Source organism: Puma concolor, chromosome C1 (assembly GCF_028749965.1).
Source record: "Puma concolor isolate L17-30 chromosome C1, mPumCon1.1.hap2, whole genome shotgun sequence".
NCBI lineage: Eukaryota > Metazoa > Chordata > Mammalia > Carnivora > Felidae > Puma > Puma concolor.
Window position 1 is genome coordinate 111,797,593 of NC_141674.1, and position 27,464 is coordinate 111,825,056.

The 27,464-nt window shown below is 45.0% G+C and overlaps 1 protein-coding gene across 4 annotated transcripts in view; it reads left to right on the forward strand.

Annotated features, from left to right (window-relative positions):
• The first annotated feature begins 11,493 nt into the window (after positions 1-11,493).
• Positions 11,494-27,464, forward strand: part of LIMS2 (LIM zinc finger domain containing 2) — a 41,764-nt gene continuing 25,793 nt past the window's right edge. Inside the window, exon 1 of one of the 4 annotated variants that reach the window (XM_086718313.1) lies at positions 11,494-11,657. Coding sequence is in view for 3 of the 4 variants with exons in the window: in XM_086718310.1 (XP_086574436.1) it covers positions 27,311-27,459 (149 nt within the window). In the remaining variant the exon portion in view is untranslated. Of the gene's footprint in view, positions 11,658-15,656; positions 15,852-27,189; positions 27,460-27,464 lie in introns of those variants that run through there. The other 3 variants (XM_086718309.1, XM_086718312.1, XM_086718310.1) reach the window with 3 other exon arrangements.

Consider the following 27,464-nt stretch of genomic DNA (forward strand, 5'->3'; position numbering starts at 1 on the left):
ACATCTGATCTTTGCTACCACCTTCCAGTAGATGGTTCAGCTGGTTTTACAGGAACCACACCAACAAGAATCCACGAGATACAAGTTTTCTTTTTCATATTTCTTTATTGAAGTGTAATTGGCAAACAGTATTATATGTTAGTTTCAAGTTTGATTTGGTTAGTGTCAGGTTAGAGTTGATTCAGCAATTCTACCCATTGCTCAGTGCTTCCCACAATAAGTATAGTCACCACCTGTCACCATACAATGCTTTTACAGTATTATTGACTATTTCCATGTCTTACTTATTTTATAGCCTCTTCATCTATTTCACCCATTCTCTTCCACCTCCCTTCTTGGCAACCACCAGTTTGTTCTCTGTATTTAAGAGTGTGTTGAGATAGAATTTCTTAGACCCTGCTTCACTCACTCAGGAGGCTCATGATTGCCTCTGAGTTGTTCAGCAACAACTGACATTTGAAGGGATTAATCATACTGAGTTTTATTTGAGCTCTGTGCTGCTGGAAGGCAGAAAAACTCCCAACCCTTTTTTTTTATTAAAAAAAATTTTTTTAATGTTTATTTATTTTTGAGACCGAGACAGAGCATGAATGTGGGAGGGGCAGAGAGAGAGGGAGACACAGAATCCGAAGCAGACTCCAGGCTCTGAGCTGTCAGCACAGAGCCCCATGCGGGGCTCGAACTTACCAACTGCGAGATCATGACCTGAGCCGAAGTCAGATGCTCAACCAACTGAGTCACCCAGGCGCCCCTCAACCCTTTTGAGTTCTGAGAAATGGCTAATTGCCAAGGACCATCCTGTGCTTGCACCTTGGACCCACCTCTACCCTTTCTCATGACTCCCTTGTTCACCTGCCTCTGTGAAGTCCAGGCCCCCTTTGCTTAGAGGCGCTCCTTATTAATGAACCTTCTCCCTAGTGCAGTAGGCTGAATGAAATAATCTCCTTAATTGTACCATGCGTTTTGTGTTTCACAATGTTAAAAATATAGCTTATTTAAAACAAGGTTTTTTTTTTTAATGTTTATTCATTTATTTTTTGAAAGAGAGAGAGTGTGTGAGCAGGGGACAGAGAGAGAGGTATAGAATCCAAAGCAGGCTCCAGGCCCCAAACTGTCAGCACAGAGCCTGATGTGGGGCTTGAACCCATGAACCATGAGATCATGACGAGCCGAAGTCAGATGCCCAACCGACTAAGCCACCCAGGTGCCCTTACTTTAGCTTATTGTTATGCATATTTTCTTTTTTTTTTTAATTTTTTTTTTCAACGTTTATTTATTTTTGGGATAGAGAGAGACAGAGCATGAACGGGGGAGGGGCAGAGAGAGAGGGAGACACAGAATCGGAAACAGGCTCCAGGCTCTGAGCCATCAGCCCAGAGCCTGACGCGGGGCTCGAACTCACGGACCGCGAGATCGTGACCTGGCTGAAGTCGGACGCTTAACCGACTGCGCCACCCAGGCGCCCCTCTGTATTTTCAAGTAATACTGTTCCAGTTCAGTTGCATTATCACTTTAACACCACTTATTGAGGATTTGAAGAAAAAAGAATTGGATGACTTAAGTAATTTAATAATTTAATTTGAAAGACAAAATTTGTTTCTCACAGTTTTAAAATTAGATGTGAAAAAAACCAGTGGGCCATCTTACAGGGTAAGGTATGAGCAACCTTGATTAGTGAAGTATATAATGGCTAGGAGACCCATAAAACTCATGCCGTCAACACCACTAGGTGGAAAGTTGGTGAAAGAAATCACAGAGGTGAACTTGTTTTTGGAATATTGGAGTAAAGATGGTGGACTCACCATGGCGGACTCACTCCCCAACAAAACAATAGTTAACTGGAGAAAATTATTAAAAACAATAAAGTCCTGGAAATTATCCTAAGTGTATACAGCAAGTAGAGAAACAGTCATTCAAGAAAATCTACTAAATCTCAATAAGAAATCTGTGGCAACAGCCCTGCCAGCTCCATCATACAGAAATGCTACTCCAGGTACTCTACTTGGGTTAGTCAAGAAGAGGAGGGCTTTCCCCTCCCAGACCCCATATGTAGAGTAGAAGCTCTCCTGTAGCTGAGCAAGCCACGGATGCTGGGACCTCTATCCCTGCCACCACCCCAGCTGGCTTATAGGGGAGGCTCCACACCAGGAGGGGCAAGCCTAAAAGAACAGGAGTACCATCACCCCAGAGATCACTTTTAGAGAAGGGTTACTCTGGGATAAGTGGGTTGCTATCCCTAAGTCTAGATCCTGTGCAGGATGCAGAGATTCTGTCCAGGGGAAGAGTCTGGCCACAAGGATTAAGAACTCCCAGCTCTGTCTGAGGGGGACTGACTTTATTTGGAACAGACTGTCTAAGGGTATTGTTGAAAACAGTGGAGATTTTGGTCAAGAGGAATTAGAAGGCGCTTATAGCTACATGATACTAGTGGCAACAAGCACTAGTATCTCATCAGACATTTAACAGAACCAGGGAAAGCAATAACCAAGAAGAATGCTCCTTGGATCACAGTCAACCCTGGGTGTCAGTAAGTTTGTATATAAAACATTCACCCACTGAGAAGAAATCACATCAGGACATGGAGCAGATTTGGAAACACTCCCCAGGCTGCACAAAGACAAATTAACACAGGAAAGAAACCTTGCTGATACAAGGGCCTTAAGTGCAATTTCTGACCAAACACTGGTTGAACAATAAGCTACTCTGATACAGGGGCAATGCCTGGGAAGCCAGGCTTTCATATAATATCACACACATCCCTTGGAGTCTGAAAGACTGTGCGTGGCCATGGCTGGGCAATTTCAGGAGTGATTAGAGGGGGAAAATCCAAGCTACCGGTCTCTGGCTGCACATGGGTAAAAACGAATTAGCCAACCAAACAGCCAACAAATAAATTCCTCAGACTGTGGTAGCAGCATTTAAGACTCACACACTTTCAATGGTAAAGGGTAAAAAAAAATTTGACCAGTAAGTGACTTGTGCTACCCCAAGGATGACTGCTAGAAAGCCAGGTTAAGAGAGAAAAACAAGACAAAATCTGAATAGGAACAACAGAAGCTGCACACTACCAGGGAAATAGGCCTTACAGAGTTTGTTCAGCAAGTCACTGTACAAATAAATAGCCAAGCAAACAAAAACATCAACCCCTGGGAGATGGAGGTAATTAGTATCCAGAGTTGCTATAGCATAATATCTAAAATGTCAGTTTTCAACAGAAACAATTTTGAGACATGCAATGAAAGAGGAAATTATGACCCCACACAGGAAAAAAGTGACCAATACAAACTGCTTTTGAAGGGGCCCGGATGTTGGACTTAGTAGACACATACTTGAAAACAGCCATTGTAGGATTGTAGAGGCACCTCAGTGGCTCAAGAGTCTGCCTCTTTTTTTTTTTTAATTTTTTTAAATGTTTATTTATTTTTGAGACAGAGAGAGACAGAGCATGATCGGGGGAGGGTCAGAGAGAGAGGGAGACACAGAATCCGAAACAGGCTCCAGGCTCCGAGCTGTCAGCACAGAGCCTGACGCGGGGCTCGAACTCACGGACCGCGAGATCATGACCTGAGCCGAAGTCAGCCGCTTAACCGACTGAGCCACCCAGGCGCCCAAGACTCTGCCTCTTGATTTTAGCTCAGGTAATGATCTCATGGTCGTGAGACTGAGCCCCTGCATCACCTGCTTAAGATTCTCTCTCTCCCTCTGTCCCTCCCCCACTCATGCACTCGCAGGCTCTCTCACAAAAAATAACAACAACAAAAGCCAGCCATTGTAAATATTCTTGAAGCACTAATGAAAACCATACTTAAAGAATTGAAGAATTGATGACAGTATCTCATCAGATAGAGAATAGCAACAAAGAGATAGAAATTATAAAGAAGAAGAACCAAATAAAAATTCTGGAGATGAAAAGTACAATAACTAAAATAAAAAAATTACTGGGAGTTTAAATAGTAGATTTGAGTTGGCAGAAGAAAGAAACAGTGAGTTTGAAAATATAGTAATAAAGATAATTCAACATGTAAAATGGGGAGAAAAAAAGAAGAATGATCAGAGCTTCAGAGAAATGTGAGACACCATTAAATGCATTAACATATGCATAATGGACAGAAGAGAAAAGGGGCAAAGGAATTATTAGAAGGAGTCATAGCTGAAAAGTCCCCAAATTTGATGAAAAGCATTAATTTATATGTTCAAGAAGAATGAGCTTCAAGTAGGATAAACACAAAGAGATCCATGCCTAGACATAACATAGTCACAAGGTTGAAAAACAAAGATAAAGTCTTTAAAAAAAATTTTTTTTTCAACGTTTATTTATTTTTGGGACAGAGAGAGACAGAGCATGAACGGGCGAGGGGCAGAGAGAGAGGGAGACACAGAATCGGAAACAGGCTCCAGGCTCTGAGCCATCAGCCCAGAGCCCAACGCGGGGCTCGAACTCACGGACCACGAGATCGTGACCTGGCTGAAGTCGGACGCTTAACCAACTGCGCCACCCAGGCACCCCAAAGATAAAGTCTTAAAAGCAGCAAGAGGAAAACAATTCATCACATGTAAGGAAAATGCACTAAGAGCGACAGCTGATGTCTCATCAGAAACAGTGGAGGCCAAAAGACATATCTAAAGTGCTTAAAGTAGAAACCTGTCAACCAGTAATTCTATATCCAGCAAAACTATCTTTCAAGAAATAAAGACAAAATAAAGGCAAACTGAAAGAACTTATTGCTGGCAGGCCTGACTTATAAAAAACACAAAAAGTTCTTCAGACTGAAAGCAAATGACACCAGATAGTAACTAAAATCCACATGAAAAACAGTGTCAGTAAAGGTAGGTAATTACAAAAGGCAGTATAATTGTATATTTCATTTCTCTTCTTCTCTAAACTGATTTAAAATGTAATGACCTAAGACATAGGTATATGCTCATACTGCTAGGCTTTTTACATACAGAAACATAATATGAGTCAACACTTTGTAATAGCACAAAGGAGGTAGATGGGAACACAGCTGTTTTGGAGTAAGGTGATGACACCAAATGGTAACTCAAGTCTACAAGAAGAAATAGAATCAGAAATGCTAAATAAGAAGGTTAATACAATAAACTGTATAAATATATAATTGCTTCACTTTCACTTTTAGAAAGACATAAGATTATGTAAAATAATTAAAACAATGTATTTGGGGGTTTACAATATAGATGGATGTAGTAGATATAATAGTAACACAGAAAAAGGAAGGAGACATCTCTAGACCACTGCATCCAACAACCTCAGATTATACATTCTCCAGAATAGATCATATGCTAGACCATTAAAACAAAACTCAATAATCAAAGATGGTTGATATTCTACAAAGTAAGTTCTCTGACCACAATTGAATGAAGTTTGAAATCAGTAACAGAAGGAAATTTGGGAAATTTATAAATATGTGGAAATTAAGTAACACATTCCTAAAGAACAAATGAGTCAAAGAATAAATAAATAAATAAAACCATTTTAATTGAAAATGAATACAAACATACAGAAACTTAAGGGATGCAGGAAAAGCAGTGCTGAAAGGGCAATATATACCTATAAAAGTCTACATTAAAAAAGAAGAAAGATCTTAAATCAGTAATTAAACTTTTTACCTTAAGACATTAGAAACAGATGAGCAAACTAAATCCAAAGCAAGCAGAAGGAAAGGAAACAATACAGATCAGAGTAGAAATCAATGAAATAGAGAAGAGGAAAAAAAAATAGAAAAAAACAATGAAACCGAAGGTTCGGTCTTTGAAAAGATCAACAAAACTGACAAACCTTTAGCTTACCTGACCAAGAAAACAACACTCAAATGACTAAAATCAGAAACGGAAGAAAGGATATTACTTTCAATCTTACAGAAGTAAAAAAGATTGTAAAAGAAAACTGAACGATTCTACACCAGCCAACTAGATAATCTGGACAAAAAGGACACATTCATAGAAACACATAAAGTATAAAAACTGACTCAAGAAGAAACTGAAAATCTGAATAGACCTATAACAAAGAGATTGAATTAGTAATTTAAAAACTACCCACAACAATCAGCAAAACTAAAAGGCAACCTACGGATTGGGAGAAGATCTTTGTAAATGACATATCAGGTAAAGGGTTAGTATCCAAAATCTATAAAGAACTTATCAAAGTCAACACCCAAAAAAATAATCCAGTGAAGAAATGGGCAAAAGATACGAATAGACACTTTTCAAAAGAAGACATCCAGATGGCTAACAGACACATGAAAAAATGCTCAACATCACTCATCATCAGGGAAATACAAATCAAAACCACAATAAGTTATCACCTCACACCTGTCAGAATGGCTCACATTAACGACTCAGGCGATGACAGATGTTGGTGAGGATGTGGAGAAAGGAGGACTCTTTTGCACTTCTGGTGGGAATGCAAACTGGTGCAGCCCCTCTGGAAAACAGTATGGAGGTTCCTCAAAAAATTAGAACTACCCTATGACACAGCAATTGCACTACTAGGTATTTATCCTAAGGATACAGGAGTGCTGTTTTGAAGGGGCACATCCACCCCAATGTTTATAGCAGCGCTATAGACAATAGCCAAAGTATGAAAAGAGCCCAAATGTCCATCGATGGATGAATGGATAAGGAAGATGTGGTATATATATACAATGGAGTATTACTCAGCAATCAAAAAGAGTGAAATCTTGTCATTTGCAACTACGTGGATGGAACTAGAGGGTATTAGACTAAGTGAAATTAGTCAGAGAAAGACAAGTATCATGTGACTTCCCTCATGTGGAATTTAAGATACAAAACAGATGAACATAAGGGAAAGGGAAGCAAAAATAATATAAAAACAGGGAGGGGGACAAAACATAAGTGACTTTTAAATATAGAAAAGAAACAGGGTTGCTGGAGGGACTGTGGGAGGGGGGATGGGCTAAATGGACATGGGGCATTGAGGAAGGCACTTGTTGGGAATAACACTGGGTGTTATACATAGGGGATGAAACACTGGATTCTACTTCTGAAATCATTATTGCATTATATGCTAAGTTGGATATAAAGTAAAAAATAAAAATCAATAATAAAAAAGAAAAAACTACCCACAAAGGAAAACCCAGGACCAGAGGCTTCACTAGGGAATTCTACCAAATGTTTAAAAAATTAACACCAATCCTTCACAGACTTTTCCAAAAATAGAAGAGGAGGGAACACTCCCCAACTCATACTGTGAGGTCAAGGCCTTGATTCCAAAACTAAAGAAAGACATCACAAAAAAGAAAACTACAGACCAACATTTCTTATGAATATACACAAAAATCCTCAACTAAATATTAGCAAACCAAATCCAGCAACATATACAAAGATTATACACCATGACCAAGTGGGGCTTATTGCAGGATTGCAAGGTTGGAATAACATATGAACATCAATGTAATACACTACATTAAGAGAATGAAGGACAAAGGTGATAAGATCTTTTAATCTTTCTGATATAGTAAAAGCATTTGACAAATAAAACATGCAAACAACAAGGAAGGGAGGAGAAATTCCTCAACATGATAAAGGGATTTATGAAAAACCCACAGCTAATATATTTAATGGTGAAAGACTGTAACTTTCAGCCTGAGATTAGGAACAAGACTTCTATTTAGCAGTGTACTGGATATTCTAGCCAGGGAAAATAGAAAAATGAATAAAAATCAATAATGGAAGGGAAGAAGTAAAACTATCTCTTTTTGCAGGTGACATCTGGTGGATAGAAAAGCTTAAGAAATCCCTTATGAAACTACTGGAAACAATGAACAAGTTCAGCAGGGTTGTAGGGTGCCAGAGGAATCTATGAACTTTAATTATATTTCTATACACTGTGAAAAATCTGAAAAGGGAATTGAGAAAACAACTCCACATACAATCACATCAAACATAATAAAATACGAATAAACTAAAGGAGTGTGAGACTTACATGCTTAAAACTACAAACATTGCTTGATGAAAGTAAAATCGAAATAAATGGAAAGACAGCCCACATTAATGAATCAGAAAACTCTTTTATAATCACACTTACCCCCTGCCCCAATCGTTCCCAATCACTGGCAACCACTCATCTGTTTTCATTCTCTATAATTTTGTTATTTCAAGGATGTTTTATGAATGGAATCATCCAGTATATAATCTTTTAAGATGGGCTTTTCCCACTGGGCATAATGACCTTGAGATATGTCCAAGTTGTGTGTGTATCAACAGATCATTCCTGTTTATCTTGCCTCCTTGTGTAACTCTCGAATATTTTTAGAATTCCACTTTGATCTATCTATGGTATTTTGGGGGTGTACCTCTTTACATAGTTGTTTCTTTTTTTGTTTGTTTGTTTTTAGTGGTTACTCTAAAAAGTCATATTATTTGTAGCTTAGGCAGTTACTGGTGTTGACATTTTACTTTTCTGAGAAAGTATTACAGGTCCCTGAGGTTTTCTTCACTTTCTTCAGTCTCCCAACTGTGTTCAGTTTGGGTGGTTTCTATTCTGTGCTGGGGTTTCCCCATATGGCTGGTGGAAATAGGCATTATTCTTTGCGTTACGTGAGTGCCAAGCGCTATCCCCTGACCTGGAGCACACGCATGTCTCAGTCTAAGGCTTGAGGGGGATCCTCTGGAGATCTTTGGAGCTCTCTCTCTCTCCTTTCCAGTACCAGTCCTGCAAAGTCTAGCTGTCCTGGTCCCCTGGGATTTCAGCTCTGTCTCTTTGACTAAGGGAGTCCATTCGTGTCCACCTGGCTTCCTTATCCACGGATCAAGGCCTGGAAATACTCTTGAAGCACTGAGCTGGGACAGTCACAGGTTCACTCATTTGTTTCCTGTCTCTTGATCATTGTCCTTTGTTGCCTGATGTTCAGTGTCTTGAACACCTGCGTTTTCTATATTTTGTCTGTTTCATATATTTTGTCTGGTTCCTGCTGCTTTATTGTGGCTGGGTAGAGGTGTCTCAGTAATTACTTCTTGTTGGAAAGTAGTTTTCCTAAAGGTACATTATGTTAGTACATAATAGTTTTCTCACTTGATTTTAAAATGAATTAACAGCTGGTTAAGAAAATGTTTCATTTTCACTTCCAAGATGGTAAATATTGATAGATGCAGCCCACATAAATCAACTCTCTTCCGTGTCCTCAGTACTTTTTAGGAGTGTAAAAAAAAGACCAAGAAGTTTGAGAATTGCTTACCTAGAGGAGTTTATTTAATCCCCACAAATTTCTTTATGAAGGAGGTACTATTATTATCTGCTCTATTTTACAGATAAGCAGACTGAGGCCCAGAGTAGGGAAGCACCTGCCTCGGTGACAGTAAGTGTGAGACTGGATGGTCCGTGCTCTTCAAACCAGCATGCTGCACTGCCCTGAACAGTGTGGGTTTTTCAACTCTTGTCATGTCTGAACTTCACAGAATAAAGGCCTAGCCCCTGGTCTCCCACGTGTGTCCACCTGCTTTTCACCGGGCATAATCCTTGGGCTCTGAGCCTGTTCATATTGCCAACTTGGGGTGTCCCCAGGAGAAAAAACACGTGTGGTGAGTCTCTGCTGTGCCCTCAGGCTTGGACTTCACACTAATGGACCGGAGCCTAATGGACAGATGTGCCAGTGGAATTGTGGCTTGTCTGGGTGGTGCTTGCTCGTCAGAGGCCCAGGGCCTCCCTTTGCACATGCGCATTTGACGAACAACATCCACTCTGGTCAGAGTCGCTGTGCCTCGGGGCCGCCACATCTGCCTCTCCTGCGGCGAGCCTTGGACTCTTGTGCAGCTACCAGAGTCTGCAATGTGTAACATGAGTTTGAGCACCAGGTGCCTTTGCAAAAAGATTCTGTTTTTAAAAGAATTCTTTCCATCGAGATTTCTTCACATTATGAATTCCCTAGGTGTAAATAAACTTTTTTGTTTGTACAAATTCAGTTCAGGACTGCATGTGGTGAGTAAAATGGCATCTGAGATGTTTTGATCAACAAGAGTGATAATGCATTCACATTCAGGCAGCTCACAAGCGTATGAAACTTACCAAGAATGCTTAAAACGACGTTCATCTAACAAATATTTACTGAGCAACTTCTCTGAGTAGAGCCCTGTTCTGGGTCTGGCAGAAAGAGCAGCGAACAAGGCAAGAGTCTGTCTTGGATAGTTTACATTCTCCATAGCATATTTATAACACGGTGTATAGCATATTTATAACACGGACGCAGGTTATTTTAAACAACATGGCAATACAGCATAACATCACTGGTTCCAACAAATAGTTGAGTGCCTGCTGTGTATCTAGCCAGGCCTCTGTTGGGTGCCGTGTTGCACAAAGTAAATAGTTTCATGCTCAGGTATAAAATTTGACTGAAAAACAAAACCCGGTTATCCTCATGAAAGCTGGATCTACGAACTGTGCACATAGTGCCTGTGAATGCCAGCCTCTGCCCCCCACGTAGCACGAGTCTGAGGAGACCCTGGGACAGTGTGTACAGCACAGTGTGAAGGATGCCCCAGAGCTGTACAACTGGGCAGCTCTGATAAGTCCTGCACAGCGTGGACGTTTGCCATGAAGAAATGATATGAAATTTCAAGCACAAAAGGATCACAATTGTGCGCACAGTGACTGCGTGCAGATAAGACTGGAATCAGTATTGTTGGCACCCATCTTTGGGGGTGAAGCTCAAGGAAGTTTGCTTCTACTTCTGGGCATTTCCCAATACAATGAAAATTAAAAAAAAAAAACTTGTAAAAAAATGCTTATTTATTTTTGAGAGAGAGAGACAGCGTGAGTGGAGGAGGGGCAGAGAGAGAGGGAGACAGAATCCGAAGCTCCAGGCTCCGAGCTGTCAGCACAGAGCCTGATGAGGGGCTCGAACTCACAGACCGTGAGATCATGACCTGAGCCGAAGTCTGACGCTCAACCGACTGGGCCACCTCAGCGCCCCTACAATGAAATTTTTATAGCAAAAGATTAGAAAATAATTAAAATCATATAAATAATCCTGAGATTTCCCTCCTTTCAGGGAAAATAATAACTGGCAAGAAGGTGTCTCAGTAACTGTCCTTGGGTTATTCAAAGTAGTTGCGGGTTTTCTTTTCTCTGTGCCCTTGTAGGGCTTGGTTTTGGCGTGTGTAAGTGCTGTAAACATTAGGCCTCCCTGGGGACTCATGAACTCAGGAGTTTAGTAAATGCTCATTTTAGTGGCTGCCAAATGGATGCCACCCTGGCAGCTGCCTCTTTTCTGGTCTCTGAATGTGGAGAGCAGCTGTGGCTCCTTTGTTCTGCTGGCCCGGCTCCTGGGCCTGCGGGGGGGGGGGGGGGGGGGGGGGGGGAATGGGCTTTCAGTGGCCCGCCCTGCAACCACCTCCCGAGGGAGGCTGGCCTTTCCTTCCTGGCTTCCTCCACCCTCTCCTGACCCCAAGGTGCCTCCGGCCCACCCTCCAGCTCAAGCGGAGCATCTTGCCTAGGGAGAGGTGACGCTGGAATATCTGGGTACCCGTGGCGGCTGGACACTCCCAGCAGCTGCTGCCCAGTCCTTCTCCAAGTGGCTGTGCCAAGCGGGCTGGGCAGCTGCTTTTTCCACCAGAGAAGGTGCTGGCAGCGCTCAGGGAAGGAAGCAGCAGAAGGAGGTGGAGTGGAGACTCAGCCCCCTGAGGTAGAGACACTGCATGGCGCCTGAGGGGTACTCTTTGCTTTTGAGATGTGTATGGGGCTTGCTCCCTGCCATTCCCTTTATGTCCTTTAAGTGATCATGACAATGTTGCTAATGTTGGGGTGAAGGAACAGCCCCAGGGTGGTCTGCCTCCTGGTTTAGCCTCACACACCCTTACGTGGCATGCAGATGGTGAAAGCCTGCTCACCTTGGCTGGATGCTAGGCCTTCTGTGGATGAGACCAAGTGTGGACAGGTTGGGGTTGGGGATCATGGTGGTGCGGGCACAGCTGATTTTTATTCTGGACAGAGGTTGGAGATGGTTGGTGGGTTGGCTGTCCTAATGGGAAAAAGGAGGCAAAGAGAACCCCATGTGTAGAAGAGAGGTGTCCTTAGGAGCAGAGAGAGGCTGGTGCCCCTGCAGGTGAAAATCTCTGTGATCACAGTGCACAAGTGATTTCTTGTTGGACCACGCAGTGATGCTTTGTGGTGCAAACATGTGGCATTCCTGAATGCTGTTTGGGGTTGTGCAAGGCCACTCTTGTTCCAAGTCTGTGAGTTGCATCAAGCCTGCCCCAGAGCTAAGGTAAGAGAGAACTGGCATTTTCTTTTCAGAGTCCAAGGCCAGCCTGTCTTTGCAAAGGAGTTGTGAAGCTCCGTGGTCCTGTTATACCCCTGGGTAATCCAGACCCTCAAGAAGGGTTCTGTGTTCTCCATAGGCTAAGACAACCTCTGAGTCTCTTTTGTTCTGCAAGCTCTAAAAGAATTGGTGGCTTATGATTCTGCAATAATGGTAATCAGACTTCTTTCACTGAGCTCTGCTTGGGCCAGGAAGAAGGAAGGTCATGTTGGGCTGGTCAGATGATGTGTATAATAGCAGATCACTGTCTGAAGGCATGCTCCCATTTTAACATAGAAATATTTCATTGTTAAAGCAGCAAATGATCTGCTTTCTGTGGGCGTATAGAGGCGGGTGTGCACCCACTACTCATTTTTGGCCAGGCTCCAGCTAGAGCCTCCAGCTTCTCCTCTGTGCCATCCAGGTGCTTCCCTGTCCTTCCCTGGGGATTGTCACAGGCCACTTCTGGAATACACTTTGGTTCCAGTTATACACTCCTGCTTGACGACAGCCCAGTTTAGCTATCCCCAGTGCCCCGAGGGGGAGATGCCTAAACCAGATTCGGGGGAGAGGCCCTTTGGGCAGAATGGTTAGGGTGCCTCATTTCACATGGGCCATCATTAAATAGGCATGACACAGGTCCTTTGTGCTGGGAAGGCACCCTGGCTCCTTCTGGGACCTGGGCCATGGTGAGAGACCCTGAGACTTCCTCGGGGCTGCAAGGCCCCACAATCACATGGGGGTGGGACTTTGAATCTAGATACAAGTTGAGGATTTTGGGATCCCCAGTTTCTCTCTGTCCTCATGCCACTAATTAGGCTGGTCTGGTAGGAGGAAGCCCAGCCCCTCCCTTGGCTCCATGAACCCTGAGCCCTACCTTAGCATCCCTGGGCACTGGGCTGGCTCAGGTGTAGCTGTCAGCTAGAGAGGGGCATGAGGGGGAAGCCCCCTGAGTCCCAGAGGGTGTTGTGTCTGTCCTTGCTTAGAAACCCCCACTGTTTAAAAAAAAATTTTTTTTAACATTTATTTATTTTTAAGAAGAAGACAGAGCTTGGAGGGGGGGGGGGGCAGAGAGAGAGAGAGGAAGACACAGAATCCAAAGCAGGCGCCAGGCTCTGAGCTGTCAGCACAGAGCCTGACGCAGGGCTTGAACTCACAGACCATGAGATCATGACCTGAGCCAAAGTCGGCCACTTAGCCGACTGAGCTGACTGAGCCACCCAGGCGCCCCAGAATCCCCCACTGTTCTAAGGGTGGAATCCAAACACTAATGTGGCCCTTGTGCTCTGGCCCCCTGGCCCCTCTCCCTTATTTCCCATGCCTTCTGCCTCTCTGTTCTCCAGAGACACCACCTTCTTTCTGACCTTGAGCTCCCAAGCCCATTCCCACCTCAGGGCCACTGCCCTGGCTGCCCTCCCCCCCCCCCCCCCCCCCCCCCCCGGCTCTTTTCCTCATTCAGGTTTTAGCTCCAATGCCACTCCTCAGAAGCCTTCCTTATGCCTCCAACCTAAAGCAGCTCCTCATGTTGTTCTGTTCTTTGCAGCACTGTCCCTGCCTGAAGTCACGTTTATGTTTTATTTACTGTTTGCCCCCCACTGCATCTCCTCTTGTTCACTGCTCTACCCCCAGTGCCTGAATAGCATCATTACTCTGGGATGAATGGGTGTGAGTGAGTGAATATGTGAGTGACCACTGCCAGGCAACTGCAGCTCTTTCCTGCAAATCGGCATGAGGCTCCTTGGAGCCTTCGTATCTTCAGCAGAGCTGACTGATGCCCACAGCTGCCACCAAGCTCCTTCCTGTTGAGCTTGCCCTTGGCCCCAGGATGAGGCATGCTACATGGTCCGGCGAGCAGCAGAGGGCTCTGGTTTGGCTACAGGCACATCTTCCTGTGCTCAGCAACCATGCTAAGGAGGCCTTCAGGCTTTCAGGTAGGCGTGGGATCCCCTTGGGGCAGGGAGCAGGTCCCTGTGGTGTTCTCCCTTCTACTTTTCATCCTTTTTGGTTCCTGTAGGACCCCAACATTCAATGAACCATTGAGTCGGGCAGTCCATTTCTGGAGCACAGCCCCTGGCACACCTGTTCCTCTGCATCAGCAATTGTGGAAAGCATTTCTCCTTAAACAGGCAGATGAACCAAGAAGTCATCCATACTTGATGCTTAATCAACCATCAAGTTACAGTAAAACACTATTTATTAGCTAGGACACCACTGCAAAAGAACTAACAAGTGCAAACTGCTCTGGTTTCAAGATACCAGCTGCTTAGGAACAGACGCCTTTATCAAGCTCATTTCTGCAGGTGTAACTCTGTGTGTCACTATCAACTCTCCCTTCTGAATTCCACTGTTTATTTGTGCATTGCTACTTTGCACTGTCATTTCTAGATAGTCTTTATCTGTTGCCAAGCTAGAAGTGATAGGATGTTTGATGTTCGGTAGGGTTAATAGATCAGGCGGCTCGGCCCTGGCCTCACGGTGTGATATTTGGGTTGCTTCCAGTTATATGCTACACTCCACAGCCCAGCTGGAAATATGTGCCTGTAGGTAGAGTGAGTGAGGGTGTTTTTTGTTTATGTAATATCTTTCTCAGAATAGATTCCGCAAATGATTCTGTGTTACAGGGCCACTTTAAAGGGCTCTTTCCTATCTTGTCAGTAGTGCTTCATCATAGAAAGGAGTGCTCGGTTCCCCTCCCCAACTCCGGCATTGGGTTTCTCCATTGTAAGGTACCTTTTGCTAGGTTAGGGGTTACTCACATGCGTGGGTTGAAATGGTTATTTCTCAGGGAGGGCACTGGTCTGGCATCTCAGTATGTAGACTTAGGCTCACGGGTTGAAGGGACGCCCCCCTCCACCTTGGGCTCCCCTGGGGTGGGACGACGTGCACTGGGGGGTCCCCAGGGCCCCCCCGGGAGGGAGTTGGTGCCCAGAAAGGTCTGTGTGAAGCACGGAAGCGTGAAGGTGACCCCTCTCTTGGACCTGGGGCCGCAGCAGGAGCTCGGGGCTTGGAGGCAGCGGGGAGGTGGTCCGAGCACCGTCCCTCGGTGTCCCCCAATCCCGGTCGGCCCGCCAGCGTTCGAGTTCTGGGGCGGCCGGGGACAGCGGAGCGGGAGCGCGGCGGGGGGGGGGGGGGGGGGGGGGGGCGTCCCGGCGGGGTTGGGGGGCTCCTTCGCGGTTATTATAACTTCACTCCCTTTAAAAGGAAAACTATGCCGGGAATCCGGGGAGGTGGCGAGCGAAGCCCGGGCGGGGGAGGACGTGACCCGCGCCCGCCGCAGGGCAGGCTCGGGTGTCCCCAGAGCAGGGGCCGCGCCGAGTGGCAGGGCCCACCCCTCCGCCCCCACTCCCCCCGCTTCCCACCACCCCCTCGCGGGCGGGGCGGACCCCACCCCTGCCCCCCCCTCTCCACCTCGCGGGCTGGGCTGCGCGGCGGGCGGAGCCGCTCTTGGCCTTTTTTGGGCGTCTCCCCGCTCGGCTCCCGGGAGGGACCTGCGGGAGGGTGCTCGGCCGGCTGCGGAGGCGGCGGAGGGGGTCCAGAGGCGACCACGGGCTCAACGCGCGCGGCCACAATGACGGGAAGGTAACAGCCCTCCCCTCCCCCACGCCCTTGGGCGGAGGGCGCCACGCGCCAGGAGGGCGCCTGCCTGGGCAGGACTGCGGGACGGGACCCCAGTCCCGACCCCTGCCCCCCCCCCCCCCCCCCCCCGCCCAGGGGAGCCGGCCGATCTACCTGCCGCGCCTCCGGCCCGGCCCCTAGACCTCGGTTGGCTGCCGGGGTAGCGGTGCCCGTCGGGACCGGGGTGTCCGGCCCGGGTAGCGGCGCGCGTCAGGACCGGGGTGTCTGGCCGCAGCAGGTGAAGCTCCCTCCCGCCCCACTCCCGCCTACCTTGCAAGATGGGCACAGGTTTCCCCTCTCTAGTGGAGAACCAGGGCTCAGAGGGGCCGGGGCACCAACCCGAGGTCACAACCAAAGGGCAGGACGTTAAAACCCAGACTGTGGCCTCTATCAGCTTCCCGGACCCCCAGCTGTGTGATCCTGTGGAGGAGATCTTACCTCTGGGGCCCTTGTCTCCTCCTCTGTAAGCCCAAACGGTGAAAACGGTGACAATGTTAAAAATGATAACGGGTCTGTGTGGGGGTCTGGCTAAACTCTGCCCAAGCATAGGCTGCTCAGGGGTGGGGTGGGGACAAGGCACTCCCCTAGGCCTGGCCCAGGCTGGGCTCCCAGGCCCTGGTGCCATTTCACAGATGAGGTAACTGAGGCCCTAGAGGCTGAGTGACTTAGGAGGTCAGTCACATGTCCACTAGTGTCTGGCCAGTGTTGGCCTCTGCAGTCCTTTCTGGAACATGGCTGGGTATAAGTGCATGACTCAGACTGGGTGGGAGGGGATGGTCTCCGAGGCCCAGCAGCCCCTTTCCAGCCAAGCCCTGGCAGGACGATGTTCTTTGACTTGTGGTTTGTGGGCCGACAAAACCCTGTGGTTTTGCTAGGAAAAAGACTTGGGGAGAAGCCGTACCCAGGAATGGGGAACAGCTACGGAGGGTGGGGTGATGGCCCCAAATCTGGTGTGATGTGCAGAGTGGTCACCCAGCTGGTGGGAATACGCTGGCCCACAGTATTAGGGCAGCTAGGACACCCAAAATGGCAGATGTCTTGTTTCAGATGCACTTTGCTGCCCACTCCATCATGGCCTGAGTCTGTGGACACAGCCAGCCTTCCAGGGCTCACCCCTCCTCATGTGCTCTGGAGCCCCTGCTTTCCCTGCCCGCTTCCTGGTCCCCCACCTGTAAGCTTATGAGGACAAGATGGGACAGAGTGAAACAGGGACAGCAACAGGAGCACAGTTGAGTGGGATGTGTGCGAGGTGGCCCGGGCACAGCAAACACCCTAATAAGGCAGGGCCACACCCCTCCAGTTTTGGCAGCAGCTTTTATCCCGACACCCTGCAGTATCTGAGGCAGATCAGAGACAGAGGCACCTCTGTTCTCTTGGCAGGGCTCCTGTCGCCCCTGAGTCCCTTGAGCCTTCCAGGGAGGGGCTGCCCCCCAGCCCAAGGAAGGCAGGCATCTTTGGGAGCAGGGCCAGCCCGCCCTGGCTTGCTGCAGGGGTCCGGCAGGTGCCCCGAGCCTGAGAAATGCTGGTCATCAAATGAAACAGGGCCCAGAGTGAACTTTGGAAAACACTGGGTGGAGTTTTTCCTTGTAAAAGTAACATTGCTCATCTCAGGGAGTTAGAAAAACCCCCAGAAACGTTAAAGATAATGGGAACAGAAAAAGAGAAAGAAAACACCCACAGTTCCACTCCTCAGAGATGCCCCTAGGAATATTTTGGTGGCTTGCTTCTTTTCTTGTGGGCTCTTTTCCTGCTCATTTGTTTTTTGCAGCTGTGAGCCGTCTGGGAGCAGAGTTTGCTTGCCACACGCAGTGCCTAGGCTGGGATTGGCTTGTGCCACCCTCCCCCCCCCCCCCCATGCCGCTCATAGGCATGGGGCCAGGCCAGCTGAGGATGGGACATCCAACCCAGCCATTGGGGTGGGCGATGTTTTTCCCATCCCAGAAGCTGTGGAGTTTTGCTTTCACTCTGTTGTGTGCCACCTTGACCTATGCATGCCCACTGCCCCCATGAGACCCCAGGGCAATGCCCACGCTGCATCCTGGTTCTCTGCACATCCACCTGCGCTACCTAGAACCAGGCTGACCTGGAAACAACCTTCTCCTCGTACACCTCACGCACCCTGCCAACTGTATAAAGTGCCAGCTTGCCCCAGGACCAGAGTGAGCAAGGCCAGGGGGAGGGCAGGGGAGAGCCAGTGAAGTGGCCCAGAGTGTTGTACACAGCTGTGCACTTTGGAAACACACCTGCGGGTGCTGTGGAGAGAAAGGGCTGCTGAGGAAGAGATTGGGAAGGAGGTCCGCCACAAGGGAGGCTTCTTGTCATTGGCAGCCTTGGGGGTGGAGAAGAGGAGGGGACTCAGGGGTCTGGGAGGTAGAATGGGAGGATCTGACTGAGAGGGTGGAATCCAGGACGATGCCCAGTGGTGGAGCAGGCGTGGACCCCAAGCTAGTTTGGGCCATGAAGGATTGGAAGAGCTGTGACAAGTCCCTGAGGAAGTGCGGGGAGGAGGTTGGAGAGGAGGGTCTGAAGCCCCAGATTGGGCTGAGCTGGGGCAGAAGGGTAAGGAGGGCCCGGGTGTGGTTGGGGGTGGGCAAGCTGTGGGATGGAAACTCAGCCCTGGTGGGGGCCCAAAGACTCTGGACCTTAAAAACACCTGAATCTTTGTCCCAGCCGGAGGGACCTTTGACATCAGCACTGGTCTACAGTGAGGATGTGAAGGCCCAGGCAGGTCACACCCCTGCTAAGGGTCCCAGCCTGTCACTGGCCCTCCTCCAAGTGCAGCCTGGGACTGGGCGCTCACAGCTGGTGAGGTCAGTGGCTTGGCCTGCTGTAGGGTGGAGTCCCACCCACCACACGACCCTAGTCTGCTGAGGCCATGAGGTGCCAGCTCCCGAGCTGGGCCTCTGTACAGTGCAGAGCAGGGCTGCTGGATCTGGGTCCCCACATCCACCAGCACCCTTGCCCTCCATGGTGCCCAGTCCCCACTTTCTTCAGGAGCATGCCCAGTGGCCCCCTTGGCGGAAGAGCCTGCCAGCATGTAGCTAAGATGGCAGCCAGGGCCTGAGCACAGCACGTGGAGCTGTGGGAAGCACATGATGAGTGCCACGCAGCTGGACCCTGAGACCCAGACCAGGCCAGGCTAGGTAGCACCCAAGACTCCTCAACTCCTCCCTTTCCCTGGACTTCTGGCATTGACTCCGACCCTGCCAGTGCGGTGCGGTGGGGGGGGGGGGTGGGGGGGGGGTGGGTCCGATTTGTAGCGTGTCCATTTCTGGGCTGAAAATACCCCCACCTCGGCTCACTTCAAACTACCAACATGATGTTAACTGGTTCCCAAAATTCCTGAAAATTCAGCAGTCAGCACTTGGGAGCTGCTACAAGATGGCCCGGGCATCCTACTGTGCAGAGGGGCCCGGCTTTGTAGGCACAGTGGCTGGCCCACGCCTCTCCAGCTACACTGCTTCTCTCTGTTCCATCTGTCAGTGCAGAGTCATACTAAATGTTCCTTAGGTCTTCATTTCCAGGGAGGGTGGGCAGAGGGGGCACCCTAACTCTCCTCCTTGTTCTGTTTATTCAAATCTTCTAAATTCCTGACGGTGAATATTTACTCAATATGGCCTAATAAGATAAACATATTAATGGGATACTTACCTGAGAGGACAGTGTTTCACTAAGATGACGCGACCCAATGTATGTATGTAAGTAAAACCAACAATGTGTCCACACTGATGCCTGAGTTTCCAGTTAAGAAAATAAAAGCATTCAAAGTCCGATTTCATGTGGGGTAAGAAGGTTGGAAAACATCACTCATCTGATGCATACCAAGGACTTGGCCTCCCAGTGGGTCAAGGGAGGAGGTGGGGGAGGGAAGCTGGCTGTGGTGGAGAGGCTGTTTGCAGTGGTGTCTCTGGCTGCCCTGGGGATGGCTCTCACAGCTCAGCCACAAGGGGGTGACAGCCCTGCCTCACAACTTGATGGTGGCCTTGGCCTCTGTTGTTTCTCTAGTAAGCTAGGTAGCTGCATTCTTCACTACACATGTGCTTTTTAAACATTAAAAAAAATAAATAAACATTAAAAAATGTTTATTTATTTTGAGAGAGAGAGTGTATGAGCAGGAGAGGGGCAAAGAGAGAGAGAGAGAGAGAGGGAGAGAGAGAGAGGGAAAGAGAATCCCAAGCAGGCTCTGTGCTGACAGTGCAGAACCCAATGTAGGGCTTGATCCCATGGACCATGAGATCATGACCTCGATCCCATGAGCCATGAGATAGATCATGACCTGAGCGGAAATCAAGAGTCAGATGCTTAACTGATTGAGACAACCAGGCACCCCTAAACATTTGAGATATAATTCACATACCATAAAATTCACTGTTTTAAGGTGTACGGTTTAGTGGGTTTTAGTGCATTCACCAGTTGTGCAACTATCACCACTAATTCTATAGAACATTTTCATCACCCCCCAAAAGAAACCCCATACCCATGTGCAGTCAGTCCCCATTCTGCCCTCCCCCAGCTCCTGGTAACAATTAATGTGCAGTCTGTCACTATAGATTTGGCTGTTCTGTGTATCTTCTATAAATACAACTCTACATTATATGGGCTTTTTTTTTTTTTTTTGACCTGGCTTCTTTCATTTAGCATAATATTTTCAAGGTTCATTTATGTTGTGGTATGAATCAGTACTTCATTCCTTTTTTGGGGGAGAGGTGCAAATAATATTCCATTGCATGGATTTACCGTATTTTGTCTATGTGTTCAGTTGTAGTGGGCATTTGAATTGTTTCCACTTTTTGGCTTTTATGAATAATGCTGCTGTGAATTTTTCTTTTTCTTTTTTTTTTTTAATTTTTTTTTTAACGTTTTATTTATTTTTGAGACAGGGAGAGACAGAGCATGAACAGGGGAGGGTCAGAGAGAGGGAGACACAGAATCCGAAACAGGCTCCAGGCTCCGAGCTGTCAGCACAGAGCCCGATGCGGGGCTCGAACTCACAGACCGCGAGATCATGACCTGAGCCGAAGTCAGCCGCTCAACCGACTGAGCCACCCAGGCGCCCTGTGAATTTTTCTATCTATATTTTCTACTCACTTGAGCATATACTTAGGAGTGGAATTGCTGGTAATTTTATGTTAAACTTTTTGAGGAATTGCCAAGCTATTTTCAGAGTAACTGCATACTTTTACATTCCTACCAGGAATGTGTGAGGGTTCTAATTTTCTCCACATCCTCACTAACACTTCTTGTTTGTTTTAGTGGGTGTAAAGTGGTATCACTTTTTTGACTTTCATTTTCCTAACAACCTGTCATGTTGAGCATCTTATCATGTGCTTATTGGCTGCTGGTACATCTTCTTTGGAGAAATGTTTGGTTTCAGTGCCCATTTTAAAATTGGGTTGTCTTTTTATTGTTGGATTTTAAGAGTTCTTTATGTATTCTGGATGTGAGACACTTACCAGCTATATGATTTGCAAAATATTTTCTCCTATTCTGTGGATTGTCTTTTAACTTTCTTGATAGTGTTTTTTGATGCACAAAAGTTTAAAATTGTGATGAAGTCCAATTTATCTATTTATTCTTTGATTGCTTGAGTTTTTGGTGTCGTATCTAGGGAAGTGTTACCTAATCTAAGATCATGGAGATTTATTCCTATGTTTTCTTCTACGAGTTTATACTTTTAACTCTGACATTTTGATTTTCAATCCATTGTGAGTCAATTTTTATATGTGGCCTGAGATAGGGGTTTGAAACCATTCTTTTGTATGTGGCTGTCCAGTGGTCCTAGCATCATTTGTTGACAAAACTATTATTTTCTCATTGAATTGTCATGGCAGCATTGTCAAAAATCAGTTGATCATGGATATATGGGATTATTTCTGGACTCTCAATACTATTCCACTGATGTATGTGTCCGTCCTTATGCTGGTACCAGACTGTTTAATTATTACTACTGTAACTCTGTAGTAAGTTTTGAAATTACAAAATGTTGGCCTGCTGACTTTGTTCTTTTTCAAATTATTTTGGTTATTCTGAGTTTCTTCAGTTCTTTATGAATTTTAGGATTGGCTTGCTCATTTCTGTAAAAAAGGCAGTTGGAATTTTTATAGGGTTTGTGTTGTATCTGTAGGTTAATTTGTTGGGGAACGTTATTGTCATCTTAACAATAGCAAGTTTTCCAATCCCTGAACATGGGATGTATTTCCATTTATTTAGGTCTTCTCTAGTTTCTTTCAACAATGTTTTATAGTTTTCATTGTATAAGTCTTATACTTTGTTGGTTAAATTTATTCCTAGGTATTTTATTCTTTATGATGCTAGTATAAATGGAATTATTTTATTAATTTCATATTCATATTGCTTATTGCTAGTGGGTTTTGTATATTGGTTTTTTACCTGCAAAGTTGCTGAGTTCATTTACTAGCTGTAATAGTTTTCCTTGGGGTTTAGGGTTTTCTGTGTGTAAGAGTATGTGGTAATCAAATGGAGAGTTTTACTTCTTTTCCAATCTGGATACATTTTCTCTCCTTTTATTGCTAATTGTCCTTGCTAGAACCTCTACTGCAGTGTTGAAAAGAAATGTCGAGGCTGGACATCCTTATCTTATTCCTGATCTTAGAGGGAAAGTTCTCAGTCTCTTACCATTAAGTATGATGTTAGCTCTGGGTTTTTATCAGGTTGAAGAAATACCCTTCTAATCCTAGTTTGTTGAGAGGTGTTTTTTGTTTTTTAATCATGAAAAACATGGATTTTGCCAAGTGCATTTTCAGCATTCATATGATGTATTACATTGATTTTGGATGTTAAACCAACTTTATATCCTGGAACAAATCCCATTTGGTTATGATATGTAGTACTTTTTATATGGTGCTAGATTCAGTTTTGTTCAGGATGTTTGCATCTCTATTCATAAGTGATATTCATCTGTAGTTTTCTTGTGATATATTTTTCTGATGCAGGGTAATGCTGACTTCACTGAATGAGTAGAGAAGTGTTCCCTCCTGGTAGATTTTTTGAGAAGATTTTGTGAAGGGTTGGTGTTAATGCTACTTAAACACTTGGTAAAATTCACCAATAAAACCATCTGGTCCTGGGTTCATCTTTGTAGGAAGATGTTGATTACAAATCCAGTCTCTTTACTTGTTGTTGGCCTATTTGGATCTTACACTTCTTGTTGATTCAGTTTTGGTAGTTTGTATCTCTCTAAGTATTTGTCTATTTCTGCTAGGTTATTTAATTTGCTGTAATTTAGTTTGCATACAATTGTTCACAGCATTTTCCTTATAGTCCTTTAAGTTTCTCTAACTTTGGTCCCTTCTTTCATTCCTGATTTTAGTCTTTTGGGTGTTCTCTTGTTTTCTTGGTCAGTCTAGCTAAAGGTTTATTAGTTTTGATCTTCTCAACAAACCATTTTTGGTTTTGTTGCTTTTCTCTATTTTTCCTAATCTCTATTTCATTTATTTCTTCTCTAATCTTTATTATTTCCTCTCTAATGCTTGCTTTGAATTTAGTTTATTCTTCTGTTTCTGATTTCTATAAAGCTATTTTATACTATACAAGTATTTAAATTATTATACAACTAATTTTTTTAAGTAGGTTCCACGCCCAGCATCGGCCTTGAACTCAAGACACCAACATCAAGAGTCATATGCTGTATTGACTGAGCCAGCCAAGTGCCCCTATTACACATGTATAAATAACTACAGTGAAAACTATTCAACTGTGTACAACTATAAATTTTCCTTGAGCACTGCTTGAACTACATCCCATAAATTTTGGTGTGTTGTGTTTTCATTTCATTCATCTCAATCTTTTTCTAATTCCCTTGTTTTCTTCTTTGACTCAGTGATTCTTTAGGAGTGTGTTGTTTAATTTCCACATATTTGTAAACTTCCTAAATTTCTTTCTATTATTGATTTGTGGTTTTATTCTATTGTGATCTGAGAATATGCTTTTCCCCCCTAATGTTTGTTTATTTTTGAGAGAGAGAGAGAGAGAGAGAGAGAGAGAGAGAGCAAGAGAGCGCATGAGCAAGGGAGGGTCAGAGAGAGAGGGAGACACAGAATTCGATGTGGGCTCCAGGCTCTGAGCTATCAGCACAGAGGCCGATGTGGGGCTTGAACCCATGAACCATGAGATCATGACCTGACCAGAAGTCAAGAGTCAGATGCTTAACTGACTGAGCCACCCAGGCACCTCTGGATTGACTCTTTTATCACTATAAAAGGTCCTTTTTTGTTCTTATAACAATTTTTGTCTTAAAGTCTGTTTGGTCTGATGTTAGCTTCTAGCTGTCTGATGTTAGCTTCCCTTTTAGTTGCTATTCGCATGGTATATCTTTTCCATGCTTTTACTTTCAAACTATTTGTTTTTGTCTAAAGTGAATTTCTTGTAGAAATCATATAAGCAGATTTTTTAAATGCATTTACTGACTTCTGACTTTTAATTGAAGAGTTTAATCCATTTACCTTTAATGTAATTATTTTACATTTACAATTTACTAATTATTTATGTATCTTATGTCTGTTTTGTTTCTTAGTTCCTACACTCTTGCCTTCTTTTGTGTTAAATTATTTCATTATGCTGTTGTCTTTAAATCAGAGGGGAAAAATAGGTTTACAAACAAAAAATACATTTATATTGTCTTTTATTTTTATCTATATAGTTACTTTTACTATATCAAGGTTAAATATACTTTGCTGCTTTTTATTTCTTCATGTGGATTCGGATTATTGTCTGATGTCTTTTAATTTCATCCTGGAGGACTCTTTTAGTGTTTCTTTTCAACTACGTAATTTCTATTTGGTCCTATTTTATATATTTTCTACATCATTATTGATATTCTCCATTTGGTGAGATATCATTCTCATACTTTCCTTCAGTTTTTTTAGACATGGTTTTCTTTTGTCTTTTGGACATAATTAAAATAACTGATTTAAAGTCCATCTAATAAGTGTAATATTTGGGCTTCCTCATGAAGGGTTTCTATTGATTGCTTTTTTTTTTTCTGTGTAAGGGTAATACTTTTTTGTTTCTTTGTATGTCTCATAATTTTTTTGCTGAGAACTGGACATTTCAAATAATATGTGGCAATTCTGAGATCAAATTCCCCCTCACTCCCCACAGTATGTTGTTGCTACTTGTTTGTTTGTTTAGTGACTTTTCAGAAATAATTCTGTAAAGTCTATATTTCTGTCATTTGCGACTGCTTAAGTCTCTGCTTGATTAGTTTAATCCAGCTAATGATTGGATAACCATTTCCTTGAATGTCTGTCACCAATAAGGGACTCTGCTGAGGGCACTAAGTTTATGTTGCAGCACACCTTAAGCATTCAACCCTGCAGTTTACAGCTCTGCCTTAGCCTTTACTTCCTGATTACACAGAGCCTGAGGGTCAATCAGAAGCAAGAGGTTAGGATCTTCTTGGGTCTTCTCTGAGCATGCGCATAGTCCTGGGCTTTGTGTGGCCTTCTAGATTCCTAGGACTATTTTGGTTCTTTTCAAAGCCCCTAAGGACATGTCATTCCTTAATTTTTTCCTTAAAAAATTTTTTTTATGTTTATTTATTTTTGAGGTTGGGGGAGGGGCAGAGAGAGAGGGAGACACAATCTGAAGCAGGCTCCAGGCTCTGAGTTGTCAGCACAGAGCCCAATGCAGGGCTTGAATCCATGAACTGTGAGATCATGACCTGAGCTGAAGTTGGATGCTTAACCATCTGAGCCACCCAGGCTCCCCTTTAGTTTTTTCTTTTAAGCTTTTTGATTAGTCTATTGTTGCTTCCACTATTATCCATTGCCTATGGCAATGACAGCTATGATACCATAGGCAGTTACAACAGTAATACATTTGAAAAATACTCCCCAAGAGAGGCTTTTAGCAGTGGGTATGTGTGAGTGAGGTCACATAAAGACAAAACTTTCAAATGGAGTCTTCCAGGGAATGAAGGTTTGAAGGAGCTTCAGCCCTGTCTGCTGCATAAATAATTACTGGGAACGTGGGCTGTTATTTTTTAAGGCAGCAATGGAATTAGGATGTAGGGGTCAGAGGCTAGGATAAGTGAAAATATCACAAAGCTCACTGTTCCTACCAAGATTCAACTGTTTTTCTTTTCTTTCTTTTTTTAATGTTTATTTTTTGAGAGAGAGGGAGAGAGGGTGTGAGCAGGGGAGGGGCAGAGAGAGAGGGAGACACAGAATCTGAAGCAGGCTCCAGGCTCTGAGCTGTCAGCACAGAGCCTGATGCGGGGCTCGAACCCATGGCGCATTAGATCATGACATGGGCTGAAGTCAGACGTTTAACTGACTGAGCCACCCAGGAGTCCCCAGCTGCTTTTCTTGATGAGGTACCCTGGGTTACTGCAAACCTTTGGTTAATTCACAGAGTTCTGAAAAAGTGGATTCTAACAGTTTTTGCTAGTTTTCATTGCTTTTATGGAGGGACAACATTTTAAAGGCTCTTACTCTGCCATTTATGCTGACATCATTCTTACTATGTCTTTGCAACTTTGTCCTCTAGAGCCAGAGTGCTGGCTGGAGACACAGCATGGCTCCGGCGCCTAGTTCTGCAAGACAGGTTGCAGAACTGGGGGTGGGGTGGGGTTACAAGGCTGTGCACAGATTTGGGATTTGGGTTCAATCAGACTCTAATTTCCTTTCTCAATTTCTAGCCCCTGGTACTTCCTTTTACAGTAAATATTTGTTGAATTGATCGGTGCTTGGTCACCTTGGACTTGAACTTTATTTACAAATTGTGATGTACAAAATGCTTGTGGCTATAGCCACCTTCCCAGGTCTATCTGCAATTGTGGAAACCATAAATAAATAATCCTTCCTTAAATGGAACTCTGACTCTGGGTAAGTTCTGGGTTCCAGAGTTGAGGATTTCCCCATGGGAGGGGCTGAGTAGGACTGGTAAAAGGTACCTAGGCCCTTGGGCATTGACTTAAAGGTGCTACAACAAAACTTTCTAATAAGATTTCCTAAGCATTCAGCTATCTCCATCAGAGAAGAGAGTGGGAGGTGATCTTTGTACCTGTTGGCTTCTCCAAGCTCAGCCTCTCTCTATGCCCTTTTGCCTCTGTGGCCACCTTTAAAAACATATTTGTTGAATTGATCAGGGCTTGGTACTTTTGGAATTGACCTGCATTGACAAGTTATATTGCGCACAACGCCTGTAGTTATCTGGCTGTGTTTTAGAGCTGCCCCCCAGGGTGGTTAATGAATTTGGATTTGCTGGATGAGGTATGCTTCTCGGTATGTGGGCCTGGCATCTGAGTGCCATGGATCCCCTCCAAAGTTTTCCCTCCACCCCAGTGTTGGAGGACCAGTACCCTGCCCTGCTGTTCAGAATGATAGCTACTGTTTTTTGGGAAGGTGGAGGCCAATGCTGCTTGTGCTTTCTGACCTTACTTAGAAAGGTGTTTCAGGGAAATGGAATCGGTGTTAAAGATCTCCAGGAGTGCTACGGATCCTTATTTTACTGCTGACCATAGTGCCTGCTCCACTAGCAGCAGCCACAGTTCTGCCGCTGACCTTGGGTGTTTGCACTTGGATCACGATAACCCTGCTGATCTCCTTAGGTAAA